Source organism: Thermobia domestica, chromosome 9 (genome assembly GCF_964235325.1).
Source record: "Thermobia domestica chromosome 9, izTheDome1.hap1.1, whole genome shotgun sequence".
Taxonomy (NCBI): Eukaryota; Metazoa; Arthropoda; class Insecta; order Zygentoma; family Lepismatidae; genus Thermobia; species Thermobia domestica.
The window spans coordinates 166718545-166741760 of NC_137462.1; the positions used below are offsets into that span (position 1 = coordinate 166718545).

At 35.9% G+C, this 23216-nt stretch overlaps 1 protein-coding gene across 2 annotated transcripts; it reads left to right on the forward strand.

Moving 5' to 3' along the window:
- The first annotated feature begins 6817 nt into the window (after positions 1 to 6817).
- mRpL41 (mitochondrial ribosomal protein L41) lies at positions 6818 to 20124 on the forward strand. 2 transcript variants are annotated; one of them, XM_081772143.1, is made up of 3 exons: positions 6818 to 7221; positions 11178 to 11278; positions 19741 to 20124. In XM_081772143.1, the coding sequence occupies exons 1-3, from the start codon at positions 7197 to 7199 to the stop codon at positions 19957 to 19959; spliced, it is 345 nt and encodes a 114-aa protein (XP_081628269.1). In that variant the 5' UTR covers positions 6818 to 7196; the 3' UTR covers positions 19960 to 20124. The 2 variants fall into 2 exon arrangements, with proteins under 2 accessions (XP_081628269.1, XP_081628268.1); XM_081772142.1 differs by lacking the exon at positions 6818 to 7221 and adding an exon at positions 7359 to 7707.
- Positions 20125 to 23216: the final 3092 nt, after the last annotated feature.

Here is a 23216-nt window from a genome sequence, read left to right on the forward strand (position 1 = left end):
GTTTCTCGGGGTACTCCCGCATTCTCATTCCACCAAATTCCACATAATCATTCACTTGCATTTATCTTTTGTCTTGTTTAGTCCACGGGACAGAAAAGAGAAAAAAGATTATGTAATTTTATGGTTTATATGTTTTCTAGTCTAGCTGTAAGACTCCTACATCGTCTTCACCTACGCCTAGTACTTTGTTTCTTGCTTGAAATAGTCATCTTGCAATTTCTTTGTTTGAGGTGCTTTGTATATACATATTTATTTCTATATATTTTTAGAACACAATAGTATATGTAACGTTTTATTTCGTACAAATATTTAATAACACAGTTTGTTATGGCGTAAATTTTGACACTAATATTCAGAGAACTGTCAGTTTTACCAAACCTTTGGTTCAAATACAAATTCTATAAATAAGCGATCAGGGATTTCAAATAAAATGATTTTTTTATAAATCAAAAATAAAAACAATGTTTAAAATATTAAATACGTGCGTCCCTGCTCAATAAAGTTTCTAACCTCCCCTGAGATTCTGACGAAACTTACATGGTAGCAACCTCTTAAAAAAAACTCTCCAAGCATAAGAAAAATATACGTACGTGCATTTCTGTTTACGAAAACCATGAATTCTCCCTTGAGTTATTCTCAAAATTTATATGGGATCATGAGTAAAGAATTCTCTTTCAAACAAAATAATAATAATAATAGTAAATCAAAACCGATCAATGTGTTACGAAAATATACTTGAGCATACATAAATATATAATAATGAAATGCATTAATTACATACTGTTATAGATTATTCAGGCCTATACGTACTCGAGTGTATTACTTCAGATGTTTAAAAAAGAAAAGAAAGAAAAAGCAGAAAATGTAGTGAGCAATACTAGTTTGTTCAAGCTTCAAAGTTATTTAATACGAACTGATATTGCTGTTTCTTTTGCTATTGTAAATATCTTCCTTTGAATTCACTTAGCTTAAGCATTGATTACATTACGTTTATATAATTATTGTTTGTACTAAAACTTTTACTTCGTTGAAGATCACTATAAATAGAAGAGAACTTTGCGTGTAAGATACCAGCGAGCAAACGCTTGTTAAAAGTTCATCTGACTCTCGCTGGCCACGTCTGAGACCAAGATGACGTCATGCGCCAGAGCGACAAGAATGTAGCACTGCATTGCATCCACCTTGTAGTCTTTCCACCATGGTCCTAAGCTGAACGTGTCGTGTGGTCTCATACAAAATAAAATCATAAGATCTTTTTTCTTCAGTGAAAAGATGATCATAGCCAATATCTATCTTGATATGTTACAGTTGTTCCTTGTGCCACAGATTCAGGACATTCTGGACTTAATTCTTCAACTAGATGGTGCGCCATCTCATTGGACGTTAGATCTCCGTTCTAGTTGAGCTAATTATCCCTGAGATATGTTGTCAGGGATATTAACCTAATATACTTTAACAAATATTGTTATCATTAGAATTAGCCAACCTCTAACAACTGACGAACTCATAACCTGACTAGTCTTACAGTAAAGAAATTTATTATACACCTTAAACTAGTATATAATTTAAATACAAGAAAGCAACTATTGAAACAATTCCCCTGCGAGTTTGAGACAGTTATATAGTCATAAACAAGTCCGATGTTCAGGATTATATTGAACATGCACTTATAAATTATAAACATGGCATAGGGTTTGTTATCGAATTCCCAATAAGAAAGAATTTCTGGACTCTCGACAGGTAGGCGGGAGAAAAGTACTTAAGATAAGAGTCAATCCATCTGAAATGGCCCAAACATGGTGAAAATGGTTGCTCGACCATCTCCAAAAATAATAGAAATTGGATCGTGACGAGCCATGTGTATGAGAAGGTCAATAACGTGATTCACGTTGTCGTATGTACAAACGTTCCTGAATGGCGGCCATCTTTGTTGTCGGTGGAGTGCCAATTTTTTTTATTTGCAAGCATTTACGAAAACTACAGCTGCTCACGACGTAGAATCAGACGAACACCAAACAAAAACGAATGTTTACAGGAGAGATTGAAGTACACGGAGAATACAAACTTTTGCTTCTAAATATATATGCAGGGTTACGAACCAATACATGAAATCACCAGAAAAACTTCAGAAACTTACACTTTTAAAGGGGTTACATTTTAGAATGGCACAAAGTGGGTGATTCGTAAGTTTTGTGCTGAATACTATTGCATGTAAAGAGTCTGCAGAAATATCCACAGTTATGATACTACTGGCACCATAGATTTATTGGGGTCAAAAAATTGAAGTTTGTGATTTTGATGTCGTTTTGGGGCGTAATATTTCAGGAAGCCATAGTGTTAAAAATTGCTGCTTAGGTTACAAAGAAATTCTGTATGTGAGTAAACTATTTAAAAAAAATCATGACTGATATTACATGGAGGAAAATGTGTGGACATGGTAAAACCGCGAAGAAAGCACGTGCGTGATGATGTTCGTAGCCCGGAAAAATTTAATATTTGGATATGTTTGATGCTAGATCTCAAAAAATACGCATGGTGCAGTAATTAGTCCCGCTTTTGTTTGTGTTCAGTTGTGCACAAACTTGCGAGTGGCGCTTGTTCCATCTTTCTAGTACCATAATCATTGCCACGTCTATATGGTAAGGGGGTTTGCTCTCCTTGTATCCACGACACCCATTGTCGAACTGGATAGCGCTATTAAGGCACTTAATGTATCAGCAAAATGTCATAGAAATCCAATCCCAGTTACGAAAGTTAATATGTTGACAAGTTTGCGTCACATCTATCCTAACACTCACATTATCGTATTAAATTAAAGCAGTGAATTGTTCTCGAATCCTTTGCCAATGATGTTCCATGGTTTATGGGCGCAGATTCGATCTGACATGTGATTAGAGTCATACTAACAAGTACCTTCAGTAGCTAGACCTGCAGTAGACGATGCTAATCATACTTCAAAACAACTCTCCATAATTCCCTCGGGGTGTCTGACTTGTAAACTAGCAGACAGTCGGGCACAATTCGCAACGGTTTGCGTCAAGGGAATGTAAAATTTGCAGTAATTCACATGGCAGATATAGTGACTTTTTACCATTCTCATTGCGTTGTTGTACGCAGAATTTTCAGAAGACTGACACGTAATGAGCTCGTGATTCTTTACGAATAAGTAAATTATTTTACATGGTTTTTGTTTTAGTTAATATTTATATGTACTAGTTAAGTTTATAGTGTTTTGCAAAATAAAAAAAAAGTTTTTGGGCTTAAATTCGGCAAATACCAGTTTTAGCGATTTTCGAAGCTGAATTTAGCGACATTTTGCTAATAGAAGATGGCAACAATGAACAGAATAGAGCAGATCAGCAGTATAATGTTAGGCTAGTTTTAGACGGAAGCATTTATCGTAGCATTTCCCGTAGCAAAAATCGTATCATCGATATCCTACCGTATAAAGTAGCAAATGCTATAGCATTTCCCATGCCATGGCATACCCTATGGCATTTCTTGTTGATAGAACCTGCTCTATTTCGTAACATTTCCCACATCATTTCTGGTCCGATTGCAGCGCCGTGGTGTGTTAAAAAGAAGCGAAAAATTTTGTGCCAAATATCCATGCTCTTTGTTCTGTGTGGGAAATTGAATTGTAATAAAGAAAAATGAGTTGGAGTAGGGATGCTGTTTGCCCACATACTTCTTTGTGATTTTTTTTTAAATATTACCGACAAGAACTGTTCTTACAATTACTATAGCTTTAGCTACCTCACGCTTAATTTCGGAACCATAATTGCGCTCTTCTCCAGTGATTTGTTTGCTATCTCACGACAGATGCTTATCAAAATGCTACCGTTTAAAAGCACCTATACTTTTGATGGCATAGAATATTATATGAAATTTTTGGAAGCACACCTTTTACGAGAAATGCTTCAGTCTAAAACTAGCCTTAGGCACACGTCCCAATTCATATTTCTTCTTCGAAAACGCACTACTCCTTTTTATAATTGTGGTCTTGACATTGGCACCATTAATCATCTTCTCATTTTCTCTTGTCCTCTCTACGAGCAACATCACCTGTCTTTTCTCGTAATTCTCCATAAATGTCTTGGTTCTGGTCCCTTTGATGTCGATTCGTTAATTTTCACCCTATCTCCACCCGTTTTACACGCCTATTATATATATTTAACCAACGGCGCCGACTTTTCAAAATTTATGTGGGTGCACGTCAATGGCTGGACGTGTTAGCCCAGTGGTCGAAGTGAGACGGCATGCGGTGGTATACCATACCACCTCTGGTTATTCAATGATGAAGTCATAACGACTCTGGTTTGTCAGTAATGAAGACATACCGTCCTGAGTGAGTAGATGCTAAATATCTTTAATAAATCAATTTTTATACACAGTAATTGACGAATAGCTTTCCACGTAAAATGATTTTACTTCTTATTAATATTTCCTAAATAATTTCTAAGTTGACAACAACGACATGTTTAAACTTTTTCCTACCTTTTGTTTTTAAAATGAGGGTCTTCAAAGAAATTCGTCTAGTTTAAATTTTGATGTGCCATATTGAATTGTTTCCTTCGTTTGTACGTGCATGTCTTCTTGTCTTAATTCAAATAAATGTCGTGTTTTGAGCATGAACGGATTTAGGGGTTGTCTGCGGTGGGGACGATTCTTCCGGGGATTTAGAATATCCTTTAGTCGAGTTGGGGTCCTGGAGCTCTCCTGCAGGAAACTGTTAATATAAAAGCTCGGTTTTTGAGCACTTTATAACTCTATAATACAACGTAAGGCGAAAGTTGTTGGCTAGGGATCAACGTCTCTCCATCCCCCCTCCCTCCCCGTAACTAAAGAGAAACTCTCCAATGGTTTTCAGTCTTCGTGCAAATAGACATGCAATCTTTCAGGCATCATACCCTCACTGTATTTCAACATTTGGGTAGCCGGTATGTCGAGTCAAAATCGTAATAAAACATACCTCCTCTGCTCTTTTTCCACTTCGAACACTGTGTTAGCCTATATGTTTTCAGGAAATTTCGATATTTGATTTATTTTTAGTTAAAATCTTTTATGAACACTGTTATAAAGTGCTGTACTGTGATAAAGTATAATATACCGGCACTATAACGATAAGTTGGGGATATCCTAGCTCAATCGGTAAAACGGTTGTCTTAAATGCAAGAGAAACGGGTTCAAATCCGTTTCCTAACTAAAAATCTTGTGTGTGTGCCACCCCGGAGCACCCACGTACTCGGCGCGCATGTTTACAACGTTCTTCGTTATTTCGCATCTCATTCAGTGTTCGAAGTGAAAAAAAAAAAAAAAGAAACAGACGCGGTATCTCATTCTGACTCGACATACTGGCTATCTAAATGTTGAAATACAGTGAGAGATGTTATACAAAAAATTTCCTTTCTATTTACATAATGACTCAAAACCATGGGAGAATTTCTCCGTAGTTCCACAGAACGGGAGCTTGGAGAGGCTTGTCCCCTCCCCAACTTTCTGAGAAAGATTAAAAAATAACCTATATATATGGACAATTTTTAAACAATTTCTCGCGATACTACTCCCGGACCACCACTCAACTGAGAGGTATTCTAGACTCCCGGAAAATTCGCCCACCTCCACAGCAGAAAACCCCTATATCCGCCCATCTGAAATTTTCAGATTTGAATGCGCTCAAAATTCCCTTCGCATTTGTATATATAAAACAACTAAATCCACCATTATTGTATGTCAGCCACATATATTCTTAAATTTGGCCTGTCATTGTGCATTAGTAAGACAAGCAGGAAAAGTAGAGATATTAATGTCCTTAGGATTAATTTCCTGATAAATGAAATTATTGGGAAAACATATAGGAGACTAGCATTTCTCTTTTTACTAATAACTTTTCCGTATTGAAAATATTTAACTTCAATTAACTAACAATAGCAAATTAAACTAAAAGCAATCGCCACAAAGATGTAAACATTAGGGATACACTTACGCACAGAGATTATCACTGCATGCGTACTCACAATGTTATCCAATTATCAGAAAGGTGCAAAAATATTTTTTAAAGTTAAAACAACAGATCATTTGACTACATAAACTATTTTTTTCTCCTAAATACCAGAGACAGGTATTTCTTTATCATTGTAGGCACAAAAGAAATCCAATCAACTCACAACAATATTTTCCGATTTCCGTTTAACTCTTTTAATACGCATGACGCAAACGTTGCGTCATGGAGTAATAGAGTCGATTATCAGTCCTCATTATCTGCCTCAATAAACTACTTTTATTTGGATTGGGCTCCAGTGTTTCTTTCAGAAATAATGTTCCGGGGGCACAGTTAGTATCCCGGAGCACTCTCAGAGCTCGGGGGCAGTGCCCTCCTAAAAACATATCTGAAAGAAACATTGTTGGGCCCATAATTCATTCCTTTCTGTGACCCTTATCTGTAACCAACACAACCAACACGAGTTCTCGCGTAGGAGGAAGAGGTTTTATTTGTAAATACCCCATTTTAAAAACAAAAAATGCGAAAAATAACAAAAATGTCGGTATTGAAAACTTAGAAATTATTTCTACATTAGAAATAAAAATCTTTGATGTGCAACGCTAATCCTTAATTACTGTGTATAAAAATTGATGTATTAAAGGTATATCATCCACTTTCCAGTGACGGTGTCTTTGTCAATGAAAAACAAAAGTCGGTATGGCATACCACCGCATACCGTCTCATTTCGACCGCTGATCTCATTCTTCCATCATTTTCTTCTGAAGTTACCCTCTTCAATTGCCCGGAGAGCCTTCTTGTCTTGTCTTCGCCACCATTAATGGTGTTTAAATATTTGGTGCATGTGTGCTAAACTGCAGAAATATTGAATTATTTGTGTAGAAATGAATTATCTGTATAAAATTCCACAAAAAATTTCCAAATGGCGGACACCGCAATTTGCAATGATTGGTCGACTTGAAAGTCGAAGTACCTGTATTGTATTATTAATAAATTAATATAAGTAAAAAATTGAATTCAGTATAGTCATGAAAAAAGTAAAGAATATGTCAAAATCGGGAAAAGCGTAAAATTGTCATAATAGAGAAGTATCAAAGTCGAAATCAGGAAGGTGGTCCAGTGGGACGAAGAGGGCCAACTACCCAGTTGATCAGGGTGTGAAAAATTGGAACAAGTGAAAATAAATGAATTCTAGATGAATAGCATAATTGTGGATAAGTGTAAGTGTGTTTGTGATTAAATGTGGATATGTGAATTATATGTAGGATGGACACCTATCACTTTTTAATCACTTTCTCTTCTTTACAACACAACAGGAAGTTATAACTAGCAAAGTCACCGCTAAACTCGAGAGCGATCTTCGCAGAGGAATTTGTTACGGAAGAAGAAGAAGATGTTAGACACCGTCGGCAGACGACTGTTGTGTTGTGGTTTCAAGCATTGTTTTATTGCATGGTTCAGGAATTAGTGAGAATTTAATCCTGTGTTAAAAATGGAAGTTGTATTAGGGCAATTAAAGTGTCATGGAAATGTCCGTTGGAGTATATTAAAACAAATAAATGTACCGTTGTCATATCGTCCATTTCACACTTCAGAAAGTTGTTACGGTAAAAGAAATTTCAGAAAATTCATGTTGCACGAGCGAGGAACGAAAATGTTCAAAGAGCGTCAGAAGACTAACCCTGACCCCGATGTACCAGTATACAGTAAGTATGTTATTTATACGAGAAGTCTTTGTGCCTCAAAGTAGGTCCAGTATTTTCAGGCTTAAAAGAACGGGTAAACTTTATAATACATGCTCCAGCTGCGCATCGATAAGTAGGACCGCTTTAAAAGGGTATAATAGAATAGAATAGGGTAAGTAGAGTAGGTGTAGGGTTCTCGTTTCTGAGTGGGTATACGATATGGAGCGAGCGTTGTAAAGTTAACCCCTTGGACTAATTTCCTTCTCATTGCTTCCTAAAAGATTTCCGCTGAACGACATGAAAATATCTCACTTCTCATAGGTAAAATTCAAGGGGGTCACTAATAGTAATTGTTGAAAGCTTACGATTCTTTTATGATTTGCTTATAAATACGGCTTCCGGATATGTGATATAAAAATTACTATGCTTAAGCAGAAACGAATCTGTGCTGTGTGGCCACTAAAAGCACGAATGCTAACCGGTCAGCGCAGGGCAAAGCTTGTGGGCCCGCACGGGGGGTGCATCCGAAGAGAGCATATGCATCAGCGATGGTGAATATGTGCTTACGCGAGGCTAGTGAAAGGAAGTGGGTTTTGGCAATTATTCGAGTTTCAGTAGCGCTTGTCACTGTTTCATACTCGTAAGCCTGCACTTGTAAAGCACTTGTAAACATAATATACAGGTTCTGTACACTGTGCAGAAATATACCGCCGGCGGAAAATAGGGAAAAAGTGCACTTCGAGCAGAGCGTTCATAGGAACCATATCTAAACGAACCCTGCGAGATTTCTAACCCCTTTGCTCGCTATCACTCGCTCAGCTTTGTTTTATGAAGTAACACTGGAGATCTTGTATTTGCAAGGTTACAGGAGAAACTAATAGATTCTCAAAATTACTTGTTTCTGCTCAAAGTGCATTCTTACCGAAAATAGCAGCTAGTAGAGTCATCTTTCATATACACTCACTTATTTTATCCCTCGTAAAGCACTTGTAATGATTTTACACTAGTAAACTTACACATGTAAACATAAAATACAGCTGTATTTAATTCTGTCGCCTGCAGAAATTTGTTCCTTATAAACATGTCTTATCATGTAAAGTATTGAATTTTATCTGTAAGTGTTCCAGAATGTGGTGTGTCAAAATTACACCAGTATCTGAAATTTTGTCATTTGTCATGAAATTCACGGTCACTACCTTAGAAAGAAAGTATTTCTTAAGAATTCTTGGTTACACGTTCACTTTGGAGAGAAGTTACCGTTTTGCGCCTAAGTACTGCGTCCGGAAACATACGATGAAACCTATAATATAGAATCACTCGTCAACCTGTGCTAGGTGGTCCTAAAAGCATGATTGTTATTCAACAGAGTCAGCATAAGAGCGCAGTAGAGCTGCTCGAGTGGTGAGTGATGGCCCATCATAACTGAAAAACAAATACATGGTAATACTGCTCAAAATTACTACAAAGTGTTTCGTAACACCACATAGGAAAGGAATAGTGGATAGTGTCTTTGTCCATATTAAAAGCTTTGTTCGAATGAGGATGATGCCTCATAATTATTGAGTCAGCAAAGGATTTCGCAGAAGCTGCAAAGTCTTAAATACACAGAAATTTGAAATGATACATGTTTACGCTAGCTATATAGAAGGAGTGATAAAATCTGAAAGCCCCATGGAAAAGTAGTGTGAGGTGAAGGTATTAAAACTCTTCACATTGTCACAGCTTCAAACAGTTCTACGAGGGGAAAGAAAAATGTTACAGTAGCTGCGCAGAGCATATTTCGAGCAAATACTCTTCTTATTTTAAAATTGTTCCTAGTAACTGAACTGGGTAGTTGTAATTTATAATGGAACACAGTATCCTAGTAAAGGTACAGAAATCATATCTGATAGTGCAGTGAAGCTTCTGTCGTGGTAGAACTGCTGCTCTACGTCATTACAAATTGCCTCAAACTGTTGACTGCATTACTTAGCAACAAAGTGTGAAAAATAATTTCTCCACCTGTTGTTAATAATAAAGGTCTTTACAAGTTTAATATGTAAACTTTTTCCAATGTACTTTTTGTTCGTAAAGTGTTTTACATATTTTGTTTTTCATTTTATATTTAGGCTGGGGAGAAGTATTTTCTTTTGTTTCTCTGTAGACCAGACAGAAATTGTTTGTTTACTGTTAGGCAGCACAGAGTATTATAGTTTGTTTCTGTAATCTACCTACTACATATAGTAATCACATCAGCTATTGGTGTTTTGGAATTTAAGTAACACTGTGATTCAAATTTGGTTTATATAAGTGCCGTGTGTGACAAGTGCATAAATCGCGTATGTGACAAGATACAAAAAATTTATATTTTTTTAAAAAAGTATACTTTTAATGTGCATATAACAACAGTGATTATTGTCAGTATATTTCAGAAAAAAAAAATCTCCATTTTAGTTAAATCTCGAAGTCCCGTACGTGACATAACTATTTTCCTGATTTAGTTATATCATTTGCAAGTTAGCATTGTTCTATACCTTAACAAGTAACATATATACAAGTGATAAGGTAAATAATGCTTTCTTCAAAATCTGGTACGCATGTCGAATTTTCATCACATTTTCGTGGGTTTAAATATGTACAAATGCCCCGTCTGTTACAGTCGGATGTTCCTAATATTATTTTTTTATATCTACAGATACATGAAATATGATATACAATGGGCGTATGTTAGTGGTTATTGTTTGTTACATCGCAGCTAGGATGTACCGGATTCAAAGCCTGTGGACGAAACCTTTTTAGTAGCGCGGGATGCAAGACGTGTTCTTTTATGTGTTTAAATATGCATCCGAGGGAATCTAGAAGTTTATTATACAAAGTTATTTTGTTTTTTCTGTATATGATAGAGGTTTGCACGGGCTCGGGCCGTAAGTTTGTTTTTAAATATACAACCATATTTCTTGGGCCTTTTCGAGCCTAACTTTGTAAATATACTGTACAACGATATTTTTTGGACCATTCTTTCTGGAGAATTTTAAAGCACAACTAGAGAATTAAAACCTGTAATTGCTGTAAACAAAAATACATCTTTGCGTTAATTATTAAGTTTCTGTAAATCGGGCTCATTTGATTATCACTCGGGCCGGGCATGGGCCTAAATGCTAAAAACATATTTCGGACTCGGGTCGGGCCTCACATTACACATAAATTCACAGGCCGGACCCGGGCTAAAAATTCCAGCCCGGGCAGACCTCTAGTATATGAGAGCGTTAGGTTTGGTAAAACCTGTAAGTTCCTATTACTGGCAAAATAATCTCCCAACAACCGTTTTTAAATTCTATCCAGTCAAGTCCAAATTTTCGTATTATTTTATCGATCAAATATTCCCTGTCTCTACCGTATACTGAAAGTTTTAGTTTTATTATAGAAATAACTCGCAAATCGAATGATGAATAGGCCTATGTAATTGATAATACACTTTAAGTTATTTATTATTTTATTTATTTATTTTTCAGACTATGGTGTGAAAGAACCCGTAATGAAACTTGGACGACGATCATTAAGAATACCTGAAATGATCCCTGAACTTATAGTACCTGACCTTACAGGATTTAAGGTAAAGTTATTGCGAAGAATATTCATTTTATTCGTATTGCTTTATTATCATTGCAGTAGATACTATATTGCAACACAGGTTTGATATACGGAGGAGGAATTCACATTTATCGTAGCATTTTGGCTACTGCATGAAGCACTGTCTTTTATGCAATACTGTATAAATCTGAACCTAGAAAAATCTACTCAGGTCATGACGTGTATGAAGAGCGTCAGTTCATGACATTATAACGGCTCCGAAAATATCGTCGTGTGGGGAATGTATCTTTTCCAAATTGCAGGGCACAAAATTTCAGTCAGATGCACTCGCCAATCCAAAAATAATGGTTGCCAGTATCTCTCACGTACAAATTATGATAGATCCCCCTCCCCACACGGTCTTTGGCTCGACAAAGAAACAGATTACATCAAGGCATAAAATTTCAAAACTAGAGGATTAGATTCAGGATGATAAATTTTCAATTGAACAATTCATATAGACATTAAAAAACATCTTACCTTAAGACTGCATGTTTGCGTAACGCTCTCCCTCTGCACCAGTTGTCGATTGCAGATTTCGGATCAAAGTCCTGTAAGTAAAGAGCCATTGATGAAAATTGTCAGCAAATCATCTAGTATGTCAGTCTTCAGTGAATTCCTGTAGCCAGTCTTAACTCTGTTGAGACTGCTGAATTCTCTCTCACATATAGCAGTACTCACAGGTTAAACTGCACAAAATGTGACAATTGGAAGCAAATCTGGGAATCTAGTAATGAAGTTTTCACTGTAAATCTTTTTCAGTGTCTGATTCAACGTTAATGAGGGTGGGAAAGGAGAGGCAAATTACAAACAACGTTGTGAAGACTTCACATTCCGTGTTTTCTCTCACACAGTGACAATTATTTTCGTGAGAAACAGAAACTGCGCAGCCCCGTGAGTTTATGCAGAAACCATTCTTACTGAACAATGGTTTTCAGCTCTAAATTTCGAGTCGCCAATGGCGACCAGGAATTTTTCGTCCTGAAATTGTATGTTCATATAGCAGATTTTAAACCAGCTGAGGCATTGTTGGTTCTGCTGCATGTGCCGGTGTTTCATTGAACCGTAACAAGAGCACCTTTCATATATATATATATATATATATATATATATATATAAAACTATCCGATGTTAAAATAGTTTGTCTGTATTCTTTGAGCTTACCAATCATTCTAGTTGCTTGAAATTAAAATTGATCAAGGATAAGGAAATGAATGCGTCCTTCTCCCTAACTTATGCCAGATTCTGCTACCAGGTTTGCCGGTTAACAATTCCTAATTTCTTAACTGGATGGCGCTGGAAGCATGGGGTGGTTCACTGTCTAACTGTTATCTCAGGACAGTACCTGTCAAAACGCTGCTGATATGCACCTGAGTTAGCTTGATATTGTGTGGTAAACATGTCTAGTTTCAAACCAAATAAATAGCATGTGCGGCACGTACTGCTTTTCTTGTTCAATCAAAAGAGAAACGCGAGTGATAGCCGTCGTATTCTTGTGGAAACTTACAGTGGCAATGTCTAACGCAAGACGCGTCTGTGCGTTGGTTTAGGCGATTCAGAAATGGTGGATTCGATTTGAAAGACAAAGGTCGCCCGGGCAAACTGAAAACATTCCAAGACGCCGAATTGCAGGCACTATTGAACAAAGACGATACGCAAACTTATCATCATCTGAACGACAGGCAAATGGAAAAGCAGTATGTGAAGTATTGCTTTCTCGGATAAAAGAAATTCTCTCTTCCTGGAGACGAAAAATGGATCTACTTCAAGATCCAAAACGCAAATAGTCATGGGTTGACCTCGGGGTTTGCCCAAGCGGGCCCAGCCTGAAAAAAAACCCTGGGTTTTTGAACTTATTGTTAGTGTATTATTGGTACAACTAAGGTGATCACATTGACAGTAATTTTATCAGATTTTGGACTTCCCTTGAGCGAATTATATGCTTTCAGGTTAAAGTATACAACATTCAACGTTAGACCTATATAAAGTTCTGAGTGCACTGAATGAATAAAAAAAGCTTATCTTAGCTTGAAATAATTACAGAACAAATTACTGTATGGATTCTGTTTATAGCCTATTTGAAGTAAAATACTTTCCGTGACTAGTGTGCTCGGCGACACCGGGGGACATTATCCTTCATACGTTTGACGAGTTCAAGACCATAGGTGCCTGTATCACCAGTAAATATGTAAATACATTAGTAAAACTATTAGTATTGTTTCATACATTTGATGATAATACAAGTATTCTTCAGTAAAATTTTGTTTCCCAACAACAGTAGTTTAGTTTAGTCATTAGTTGCTACTCTTCAAATAAGCATTCTGTAGAATCAACACCAGCAATAACATAAAAATTCTTGTCAAATTTAAGAAGCTCAATGCTCGCAGTTCCGAAGACTATGTAACGCTACTATTTCAAATGCTTAATTTAAACTTCCGTACTAGTGGAAATGTCGATATACAGTAACGAAACCACCTGTACCAGAACGAAAGCTGCATTTTCGGGGAAAACCCGTCGTGAAATAAGTGCTCGGGAAATTCCCGCAATTGAACACACAAGGCATCGGAAGTGAATACTTCAACAATAAAACTATTTATTTTGAGCTGGAACATATTTAATTTCATTTAAGACATTTTGAAACATTTACTTTATAAAATATGAATTATCTCTTTGTTAATTGTTTTAAATTAATTTTCAGGAAAGAACCGTCTTGTTAGTGCTAGGGAAATTCTCGTAATTGAAAGCGCAAAGTATCGGAAGTGAAGTTCAACAATAAAACCATTTATTTTACGCTGGAAAATATTTGCCATGTAAGACATTTTGAAACGTTTATTTTATAATACATGAATTAGATCTTTGTTTTAAATTAATATGTTTGATATTCATATTTGGCAAACGTTACTAAGGCTTCTGGGATGACTCGATCTACATTTGTTCGTTTTCCTGTACCACATACACATTACAGAGTACAACTTTCGGTCTTTTAAGTAAAAATTTTCAGAGTAGAAGCACGAGACACTCTAAATTAGCTGTATATATATTTTGGCGGCGATCAAACGTAAAATTTCAAAATGGCGGCCATTTTTCAACAAGTGGGTTTCCACGCTACAGGTTACAATTTTCGGACTTTTAAGTTGAAATTTTAAGGGTAGAAGCAAGAGAAATTCTAAATTTGCTGTATAGATTTTCTCAGCGATCCAATGTAAACTTTCAAATTGGCGGCCATTTTTTTTTTTCAAAACAGTAGTGAATAGAAAATTGTTGCAAGTTGTGACAATGACAATCTTGAAATATAAATCACATTTTAACACTTTTATACCAAAGACATTGAAATATTAAAAAAAAAAAAAAAAGAAAGAAAGAAAGAAACGATTAAGCCCGAAAAAACCCATATGGGCCAAGGTGGGTTGGGATTTTTTCAAAACCTCCCGGGTTTTTTCAAACCCTGGTTGACCTACGACAACCATCCACATCAACCTCAGAACCTATCGCTTCGGAAAAAAGGCAATGCTGTATATTTGGTGAGATCAGAGGGTTGTGGTGTACCATGAGCTTCTAAAACCAGATGCAAGAGTGAATACCGATCACTACAATCAACAGCTGATAAATTTGAATCGTGCATCGAAAAGCACCCAGATTGGGTAACAAGACACGAAAAATTGATTTTGCTGCAAAACAATGCCTTATCTCACACACACACACAACGAAAGACGTCAGAGACACCATTTCTGCGCTTGGTCGGGAACTTGTGACCCTCCCAACGTACTCACAAGGCTTAGCTCCTTCGGACTACCACTTATTTTCGTCAATGTCACACGCACTTTCCCAGCAACACTTCAGTAACTACGAAGATGTCAAAATAGAGCTTGCTGACTGGATCACCCCAAAATGTGAACGATTTTTGTGGAAGAATATCCACAAATTAAAAAACATGTAGCTTGCGATGGCGTATAGTTTGAATAAAGCATTTGTTGCCTTTCTCCCAAAGTATAATTGTTTTCGTTAAGAAAAATTAAGAATTATTAGCTGGCACACCTGGTAAAATTATAATTCATGAAGCGTAGTACGCACTTTCTTTCTGGCTTAAATATATTATTATTTTAAGTCAAGTTGATATGACTATGAGGTAAGTTCCCTTCCCCTCTTAAAGTTGAAATAAAGAAGAAAGTGATTCTACCCTAATTTCCATATTTTTCTTTCGATTTCCATGAAATGGCGTCTTTTGTGTGATGGTTATTATTGCTATGGATGAAATTGTCAGGGATAAGAGGAGTGAATGAATTCTCGAACTTACAGCTGCTTACAACACCACTAATTTCTGTTATTTCGAAACGAAAAGGCTATTTTCTGCCAATGTGAAAGTGAAATCTGTTTCGAATATTAATTGAGTTCTGAGAAAATGCATAGTACAAAACGTTTTACATATTCTTACAGAACTAATAATTGGAGATTGACAGCAACATAAAAATCATATGCTCAAATTATTTTAAAAGTAATCTACTTTTTCCTCTTTTCTTTCTTTTTCAACGAACGTCAAATCCGTTCAAAGATTGAAGTTATACGAAGCCATGCTCATGCCTAAAGCCTCCTCGTGGCTATAACATTAACGTACGCGCCTTGGAGGCAGTGTTCTTGGTTACAGGGACGTAGCTAGGGTTTTCAGGGCCCAGGGAGAAAGTTAGTTTTCGCACCCTTTCCTCTACCCCTCATGACAAGGTGTAAGCCATAACAGTCCGTCAAGCTTTTCCGAAAATTTTTAAATTTTATAACTGAAAACTGCATTTCATGGCATATTTATGGCGTATAAAGAGGATGGAAAAGCTAAAATAATTAAAGCACAAAACTTTGAAGATATAATTGAATAGCAGAGAAGGGGAGAATTAAAAAACACAAATGCATATTTAAAATAGAATGCAGAATTATTTTATACTAAAATATTAGTCAAATATAATATTGTGAAAACTTAAAACATTACTGTCGTTGTAATAATCTAAACAGTTAATATAAAGTAAAAGAAATAGTTCGATGTAATGCTTTAAATTTAATTATTTTTTGCCTCTTCTGCTTCAAATTTACTGGCTAGTTCATCAAAATTTATGCTGACGATAATCTCCCGCTCCATTCTGAGGAAAGCCTAAGCTTACATTCTTTCCTGTTTCATGGATGATCTCAAGTAGGATAGGACATTTTTTAATTTACTATAAAACGTTCCACAACTGGCAATGGAGTTGTAACAATAGTAAGATCTGAAGACCAACTCTCAGATTTGGAAATACATCATCCTTTGTCTTGACTATCCTGTATCATTACGCCGTCCATTATTTCACTGAATATTTCTAAGCCATCCAAGTCTGTATCATAAAAAATTCCCATAAGAATGCATCTTTGTTTCAAGATATTTTCATTATTCTGTATATCAGTTTCTTTATGTCTAAAAGAGAGCAAGACTAGAGTCCAGTTTCTTCAAGCTGATGAATCTGTCTCCCATTTCCGTACGAATTTTGTCAGACATACCTTTCATAAGTCGTAGCATTTGATTTTATGCTGTGAGCCCTATATCCTTTTCTGTTTCTCTAGGCATTTTCTTTCTCTTTTCGTCTCTCAATTTGGACATAACAAGACATTTACTGTACAATTCCTGTGCTTCTTCAGAAGAATTCTTGCATATGACATCAGTGTTTTATAAGAAACACCCTTGTGAAGCGTGCATATCTTGGGCAGCATTATGGAAATTTATGATGTGCTCCTGAAGCCTTTTCTGAGCCCTATCAATCTTGGCAAGTGCAGTATTCTGGATGAAGAACCAAAAACTCAAATGTTAAAACCCAGTGTAACGACTGAACTCAATCACTTCTTGTATGTGAATTTTCATCCTCATCATCTGCAATATTTATTAGTAATTCTACAAAATGTTCTAATAATAATGTATCTGTTTAACACTTCAACTCGATCACTGCAGCGAGTTTCTGACTGACTTCATTGATACACCAATATCAGCCTTTCCCATGGAAGGGTTGACCGCGAAAAATAAACACACAGCTTGCACAGTACTGAAAACTGTCACACCTGCCTCGTGACTAAGAGCATGAACCAAAACTAAAGAAAGTGTGGTTATCACAGTTAACAAACATAATTTTTGAGTTAAGTGCAGCACGTCTTTGTTGCATTCCTGATTTGTACCAGATGTTACAAATGCATTGCGGTAATAATGCGTTCGACAGTTCGAAAGGTAATGTATCTTTCTGCAGTTGTTGCAATATTTAATGCATCTTGTTTATGGGCTTAAAAAATTGTAAGAAAGACTCCTTTGACAACTACAATAGCTTATTACTCAAAGTTTATATGTCGAATTATCTCTGACATTTGTTCTTGGTGAGTTTCACAGAGCTCTAGGCAAGCTAGGTGGGCAAGGCATAATGAAAATAAATTCAAGTCTAATAGATCTAATTGAAATCGTCATTTTCGTGAAATATTAGTTGTAATAGGAAAGCTCTTAACTTAAAGCTTTTTATGATACTGCAAAATGAGGAGAGCAAACTATATTACATAAATTAACTATATACACAATGGAGGCGGAGCGAAGGGCGGAGGGCACAATAAACATAGATCCTACTGGACGGCCGAAAGCAGAAAAATGGGAGAGGGCAAATATAGGAAGAGTCAGTAAGCAAAGAATACTGTTCACATTATATATTTATATAAAGTTGAAATTAAACTTTCGCCAGCTTAATCCAAGATTTTCAAAGTTTAATTCTCAGATTATGTGTGTCTATTTTTTGTGTTAGATAAAACTTTCGTTAATGTATTTGCTGCATTCGCTGCGAGCTTAATAATCTTTTCTATTTCTATGCTATCTTGTCGAATCATAAATAAGCTGTAGTTACATTAAAGAACTTTCAATATAGTGCAGATGTCGAGATACGACAGTGGCATTCAGCTAATGAAATTTATTTATAAACAACATATTGGTAGCACACGCTTCCTCGGGGCGAAAGACTCGAGTTAAATTTCCATCTTGGAGTTCATGTTGTTCAAATCCCACGTCACGCTGTAGATCCAGGTCTCATGTAGTTTCGCTGCCGAAAGGGACTTTAATCCGAAACATCAAGAAAGCTTTATAACCAAAAAGCTAACACATCATTAAAAAATAGCTCTGTCCACGTAACTACTGATGCTAGATAATTGCATGCTTTGAGTTGGTTGGAAATGACGTGTAAGAACAACTTTGAATTTTTATTTTAGAGAATAAGATATTAATGATTATTGAGTTTTTAAAACATGAATTTCGTTGCTGAAAAAAAAAAAGTATTAATCTTGTGTAGCTTATACTTTTCCTTTTTAAATCTGTCATTATTCTTTGTAGAGGAAATTGGTATCTATCATGTAATATCTCAGCATGCTCAGACATTGTCTGGTAGGGCTATATGAAATAATCAGACACACACAGAGGGATGCTTTACTGTGTTCAGCAAAAGTCTCTAGTACAAAATGTGCACGAATGGACAAGCATGTTAACATTTTAAACAAATTTCCCAATTTTGAGACGAAATTTTCGTGGGCTGGGTTTAAACAATCACTAAAATAAATCCTTAAGAAAGTAGCATACAAAGACTGAAATTGTGAGTTTTCATTGTTTCCGTAATGTTTTGAAATGTACTTGAGTGTGTGATATAATTTAAATATAAGCAGTAACGTTAGTCATCTTATTTTTACTTAAAACAATCGGAGGTTAATATGGAAAATTTACAGGTAAAACCTATTTAAGAAAGGAAGGCTGATGTCCGAGGAGTTAGTTTATGTAGGCCTCTAACCCTAACGGAAGCTATGGATACTCTACTACTTTACATGCATTTTCCTAAGTATTTTAAGTGACAATGATAGCAAAGCATTTTTTCATGTGCTTTGGGCGTCATGAGTATCTTTGCTATACACACCTTTGCGTAAATCCTGTCGTTCAGGCAAATCTAGTAAAAGTAGAAACTTTATAATGGAACAGGAGTTTGTAATACATTAGGGAACTATCAGTAAACAAATGTAATTAAAGTTATTCCTTACCTGGTCTGACATACAGTAGAAAGTGGTTAATAAAACAAACCTTTTTAGAGCATTAGATGATAATTTCTACAAAGAAGCAATAAATTTAGAGTCATTATGTTATGGACCTTAAATTTTTCAACTGCAGGAAATATTTCAAAAACACATAAGTATTAATGTGTCCAATAAAAAATATTTGCTGGAGCAATCCATCTATGACTCATTTGACGTGCTTCCTTTTTAGAATCAATCAACTGGATATATGTTCCACAGTTGTAGTTGTAAGTTAATGGAGATAAGAAATGTAAAGGTATCATCAGATTAACCTGAGGTCAAACCAAATTTCTTACTAGAAAAATAATTTGGATATTATTGCTAATACTAATTCTGATCCTTATTTTTTTCTTTTAGTTGAAGCCATACGTATCTTACAAAGCGCCAGATGTTGTACAGTCCAGTTTCGTAGCTCAAGACTTGTTTGATGCTGTATATAGTAAGAAGATAGTGGAAGATTTTAAAAATAATAAATTAAATGATGATGGTAGTCCTATAGAGCCGAGCGCAGAAGAGAAAATTACAGCGGAAGAAGCTTGGCAGCAAGCAAGAAAGACTGGATCAGATATCTTTTAAACTTCATTCTACATTATTAAATGAAGTTCGCGAAATAATTTAATACACTGTTCACTGTTGACAGTAAGACTGCTAAATGCTGTATCAAGTGTATTTTATATGAATAGTGTACATAGAAGAAGAATCAAACGATAAGTATTGTATATATATAATATTTAATTTTTACTTTGGGATTTGTATTTTTTTTTTCCTTTTTAATACTCATTGTGATGTTTTTTCAACCCAGTTTTGATATATGGGGTGCAATTAGAAAATCTAATATGCACAGCCAAATGCTACATCTTTTCATAGATACAACGTGATAGAAGTTAAAAGAATATATGAAAATAAAATACAAGAGCGTGTAAATTATGAAAACAGAAGCGGTTGAAACTACTACATTATGAACATTTTACGAAGGAAGTCGGGATATCGGATTGCAGTTTTTAATTGCAAATTATGCATTATAAAGCTTATTCGAAGAGGTTACAACGTTTTAACTTTTCTTCCTGTGACTACAAATACTTTGTATCGGGTCTCACTCATATGTAAGTAATCTTTTCAGTTATTACTTGTTACGCAGCCAAAAACACACTTCTTTGAAGGGAAAACGATTTTGAAAATTGAATTCAACTTTTGTACTTAAATATAATTGATTCTATCTGTGAAACCAGTATTAATAATAGCGTTGACCATGCATAACCTAGTTGAATTCGTCACCTAAGTGCATAAACTTTCAGATTTGTTCACGAGCCAAAATTACACATTGGATTGGAGTTTCCATCCGAATGAAAGGTATTGTTCAAGAAGTCCAAAAGCACAATAATCAGTTGAGAGGAACGGAATAGTATGGACATCAGTTTCAGCACCGTGCGTCAGTAGAAAGCCAGCAATGTTTTGGCCGTGTAACTTAAAGCTTTCTTCTGGTGCATTTCCGCACGATGGATATCGTTGCCATACAATGTTGCTATTTAGTATACATAGGTCACGCTCTTGGTAATAAGCAGCAGTGATTTTGACATTTTTTTCGACCTTACGAACCTTAAGCCTCTGAAGCAACAGCCAATGCAGTAACACTATAAAAGCTTTTGAGAAACATCTTTTGCATTGACGCACGAAGTTACATCACTTTTTTATGCACACCTTTAGATGATGGCTGGAACTTTTTCATATTCCGAACTTAGGTCTATGCTTCGCCCATTATTACAAATTTCCAGCGGTCACCAACTAGATGGCATTCGTAGTCTTCTGCCTTTATTCTTTCGCGATATACCGTGGCGTTAACGTATGTATGGTGGCCTTGCGGACAGTTTGAAACCACAATTTGTGATTGACTCAAAGATTCACAATTGAACAAGCCACTGTTGCATTGGTCATAACACGCTGTGGTATTGGATTCTCACAGGCTGCTGTACCCCGGATCTTCCTTAGACAGGTCTTGTGAGTTTTACTGACACTCTTTTCGAATGGAATATCGTTGGTGATGGGGTTGTGGACTAAGATGCTGTGCAGCATGACGTTTAATTATAACACTAACAGTACCCTACTACCATGAAGTCATTGTTCCGACAAGCGGAAAATGCCAAAGTTTGCATAGAAAAGATCCATGTCGTATCATTTTTCGAAGAGATTTTTCAGAGCCCAACACTTCTATTCTGCTGCACAACGCCTGAGGAACTAGTACACATGTGCGTAGTTTTCTTGCTTTGTAAAACCTGATTTAACAGGTGTTGTTGTCTGCAAGTTGTTCGGATGAAAAACGATCAGCCTGTGTAACAACACACCTGCAGTCAATCTGTTACTTGGCTTCAAAATCATTGTCTATCTATCTGAACAAAAATTTCTTTCAATTCTGTATACATGACAGCTACACTTTCCTTCATTGGAGAGCTACGATCATTCGCTCATAAGAGGAACGACTTAAGTTTCCGTGATCTTTCTAGAGTTCTAGGATATATAGCACCGATGCCTCTAAACGTGGATATATAACCTGGTAGTGCGCAAGTGTGTTCCTAAGCTCTTGCCCTCTTTCCCGCTGGGTATATTCCACTGTGGCAGCCCATGGAATATTCTGTATTTGCGATAATTGGTATGTTATATGAAGCAAAACTGACTGTTTTTTCCCGATGAGAGATATGGTCAACGCAAATACACAGAAGATATTTGAAATTGGAACATACACTTTGGCTTAGGAAATTATTTTCGAGTCGAGTAGAGTTTTGACATTCTAGCAGCTCCCCCTCGCACGTACGTACATGCACAAAAGTCTCTTCTAAATTAATTAAAAGAAAATTTAAGCTTACATTTTTAAAAGTGAAACTCGGTTTTACGGAGCGTTCAGTGACAGTAATGACGTAGTGTTCTCAGCCTAAAGAGTATAACTGCTTACCAGTAATACTGCCATATATTATGCAATCATTATAATGAGTGTAAACTCTGATTCGTCTAGTTGAATTACTTTCAAAAGATTTAATCGTATGACAAAAGCAGAAATTTCCCCATCCTAGATCTGCCTCTACGTTTAATCCTGTCTTCCCAGCTGGGAAACTTTTGCCTTTTAGCAAGACATCTTCTACGTCTCGCTAATTTACATAAACCTGGATGAGTATTAATTAATTTCGCAATGTTGTTGTTATAAATGTTTACAGCAAATTGTAAAAGCTTACAGCAAATTGAAGGATTGCAAACAGAACATCATGTTAAGTGCATCGATTACAGCAATTAATTTCTGTGTCATGAAAATACTTCGCACTCTGTTTTAATAATTGTCGTTCCTTCAGGTTTAAAGGCATGTTGCAACTTTCGAAGAGTAGTTGTACGACGTTAGATCTACCGTACATTTACGAAATCATGCAAATTTCACTGGTATCTGAAGTACGTGAAAATTAAATATACAAAAACATATATAAAATGAAAAAAAATGGCAATAAAGAAATAAAACTTCAGGCCATATACCTACGAACTACTTGATACTTTTCTATATTTTGGTATTCAATATCCTCTGTTGTTTTCATACGCTGGAACTGTGAAGAGTTCAATAAACGAAAGTAACCCCGCCAAGTATGGTACCTTGCAACATACTTCGAAAGGAAAGGGTTTCACTAACACACAAAACATTCTTAGAGTTGCTTCTGTTTATCTGCTTATACTTTGCGACAGGGTCAACAGATTGTGGAAGGATGACCGTCACGTTTCGAATCCACGACGGAGGGAGTAGATTCTTCCAGTCAAGTAATTTCTCAGAATCGTCAAAGAAGTTCTTTCATCCCAGGGTTATA

What these genes read in the sequence shown, in the direction of transcription:
- mRpL41 (XM_081772142.1), top strand. Translation starts at nt 7,494, where the DNA reads ATGGAAGTTGTATTAGGGCAATTAAAGTGTCATGGAAATGTCCGTTGG. An exon ending in CCCCGATGTACCAGTATACA is followed by an intron (nt 7,708 to 11,177) that starts GTAAGTATGTTA and finishes TTTATTTTTCAG; the next exon opens with ACTATGGTGTGAAAGAACCC. An exon ending in CTGACCTTACAGGATTTAAG is followed by an intron (nt 11,279 to 19,740) that starts GTAAAGTTATTG and finishes TTTTTCTTTTAG; the next exon opens with TTGAAGCCATACGTATCTTA.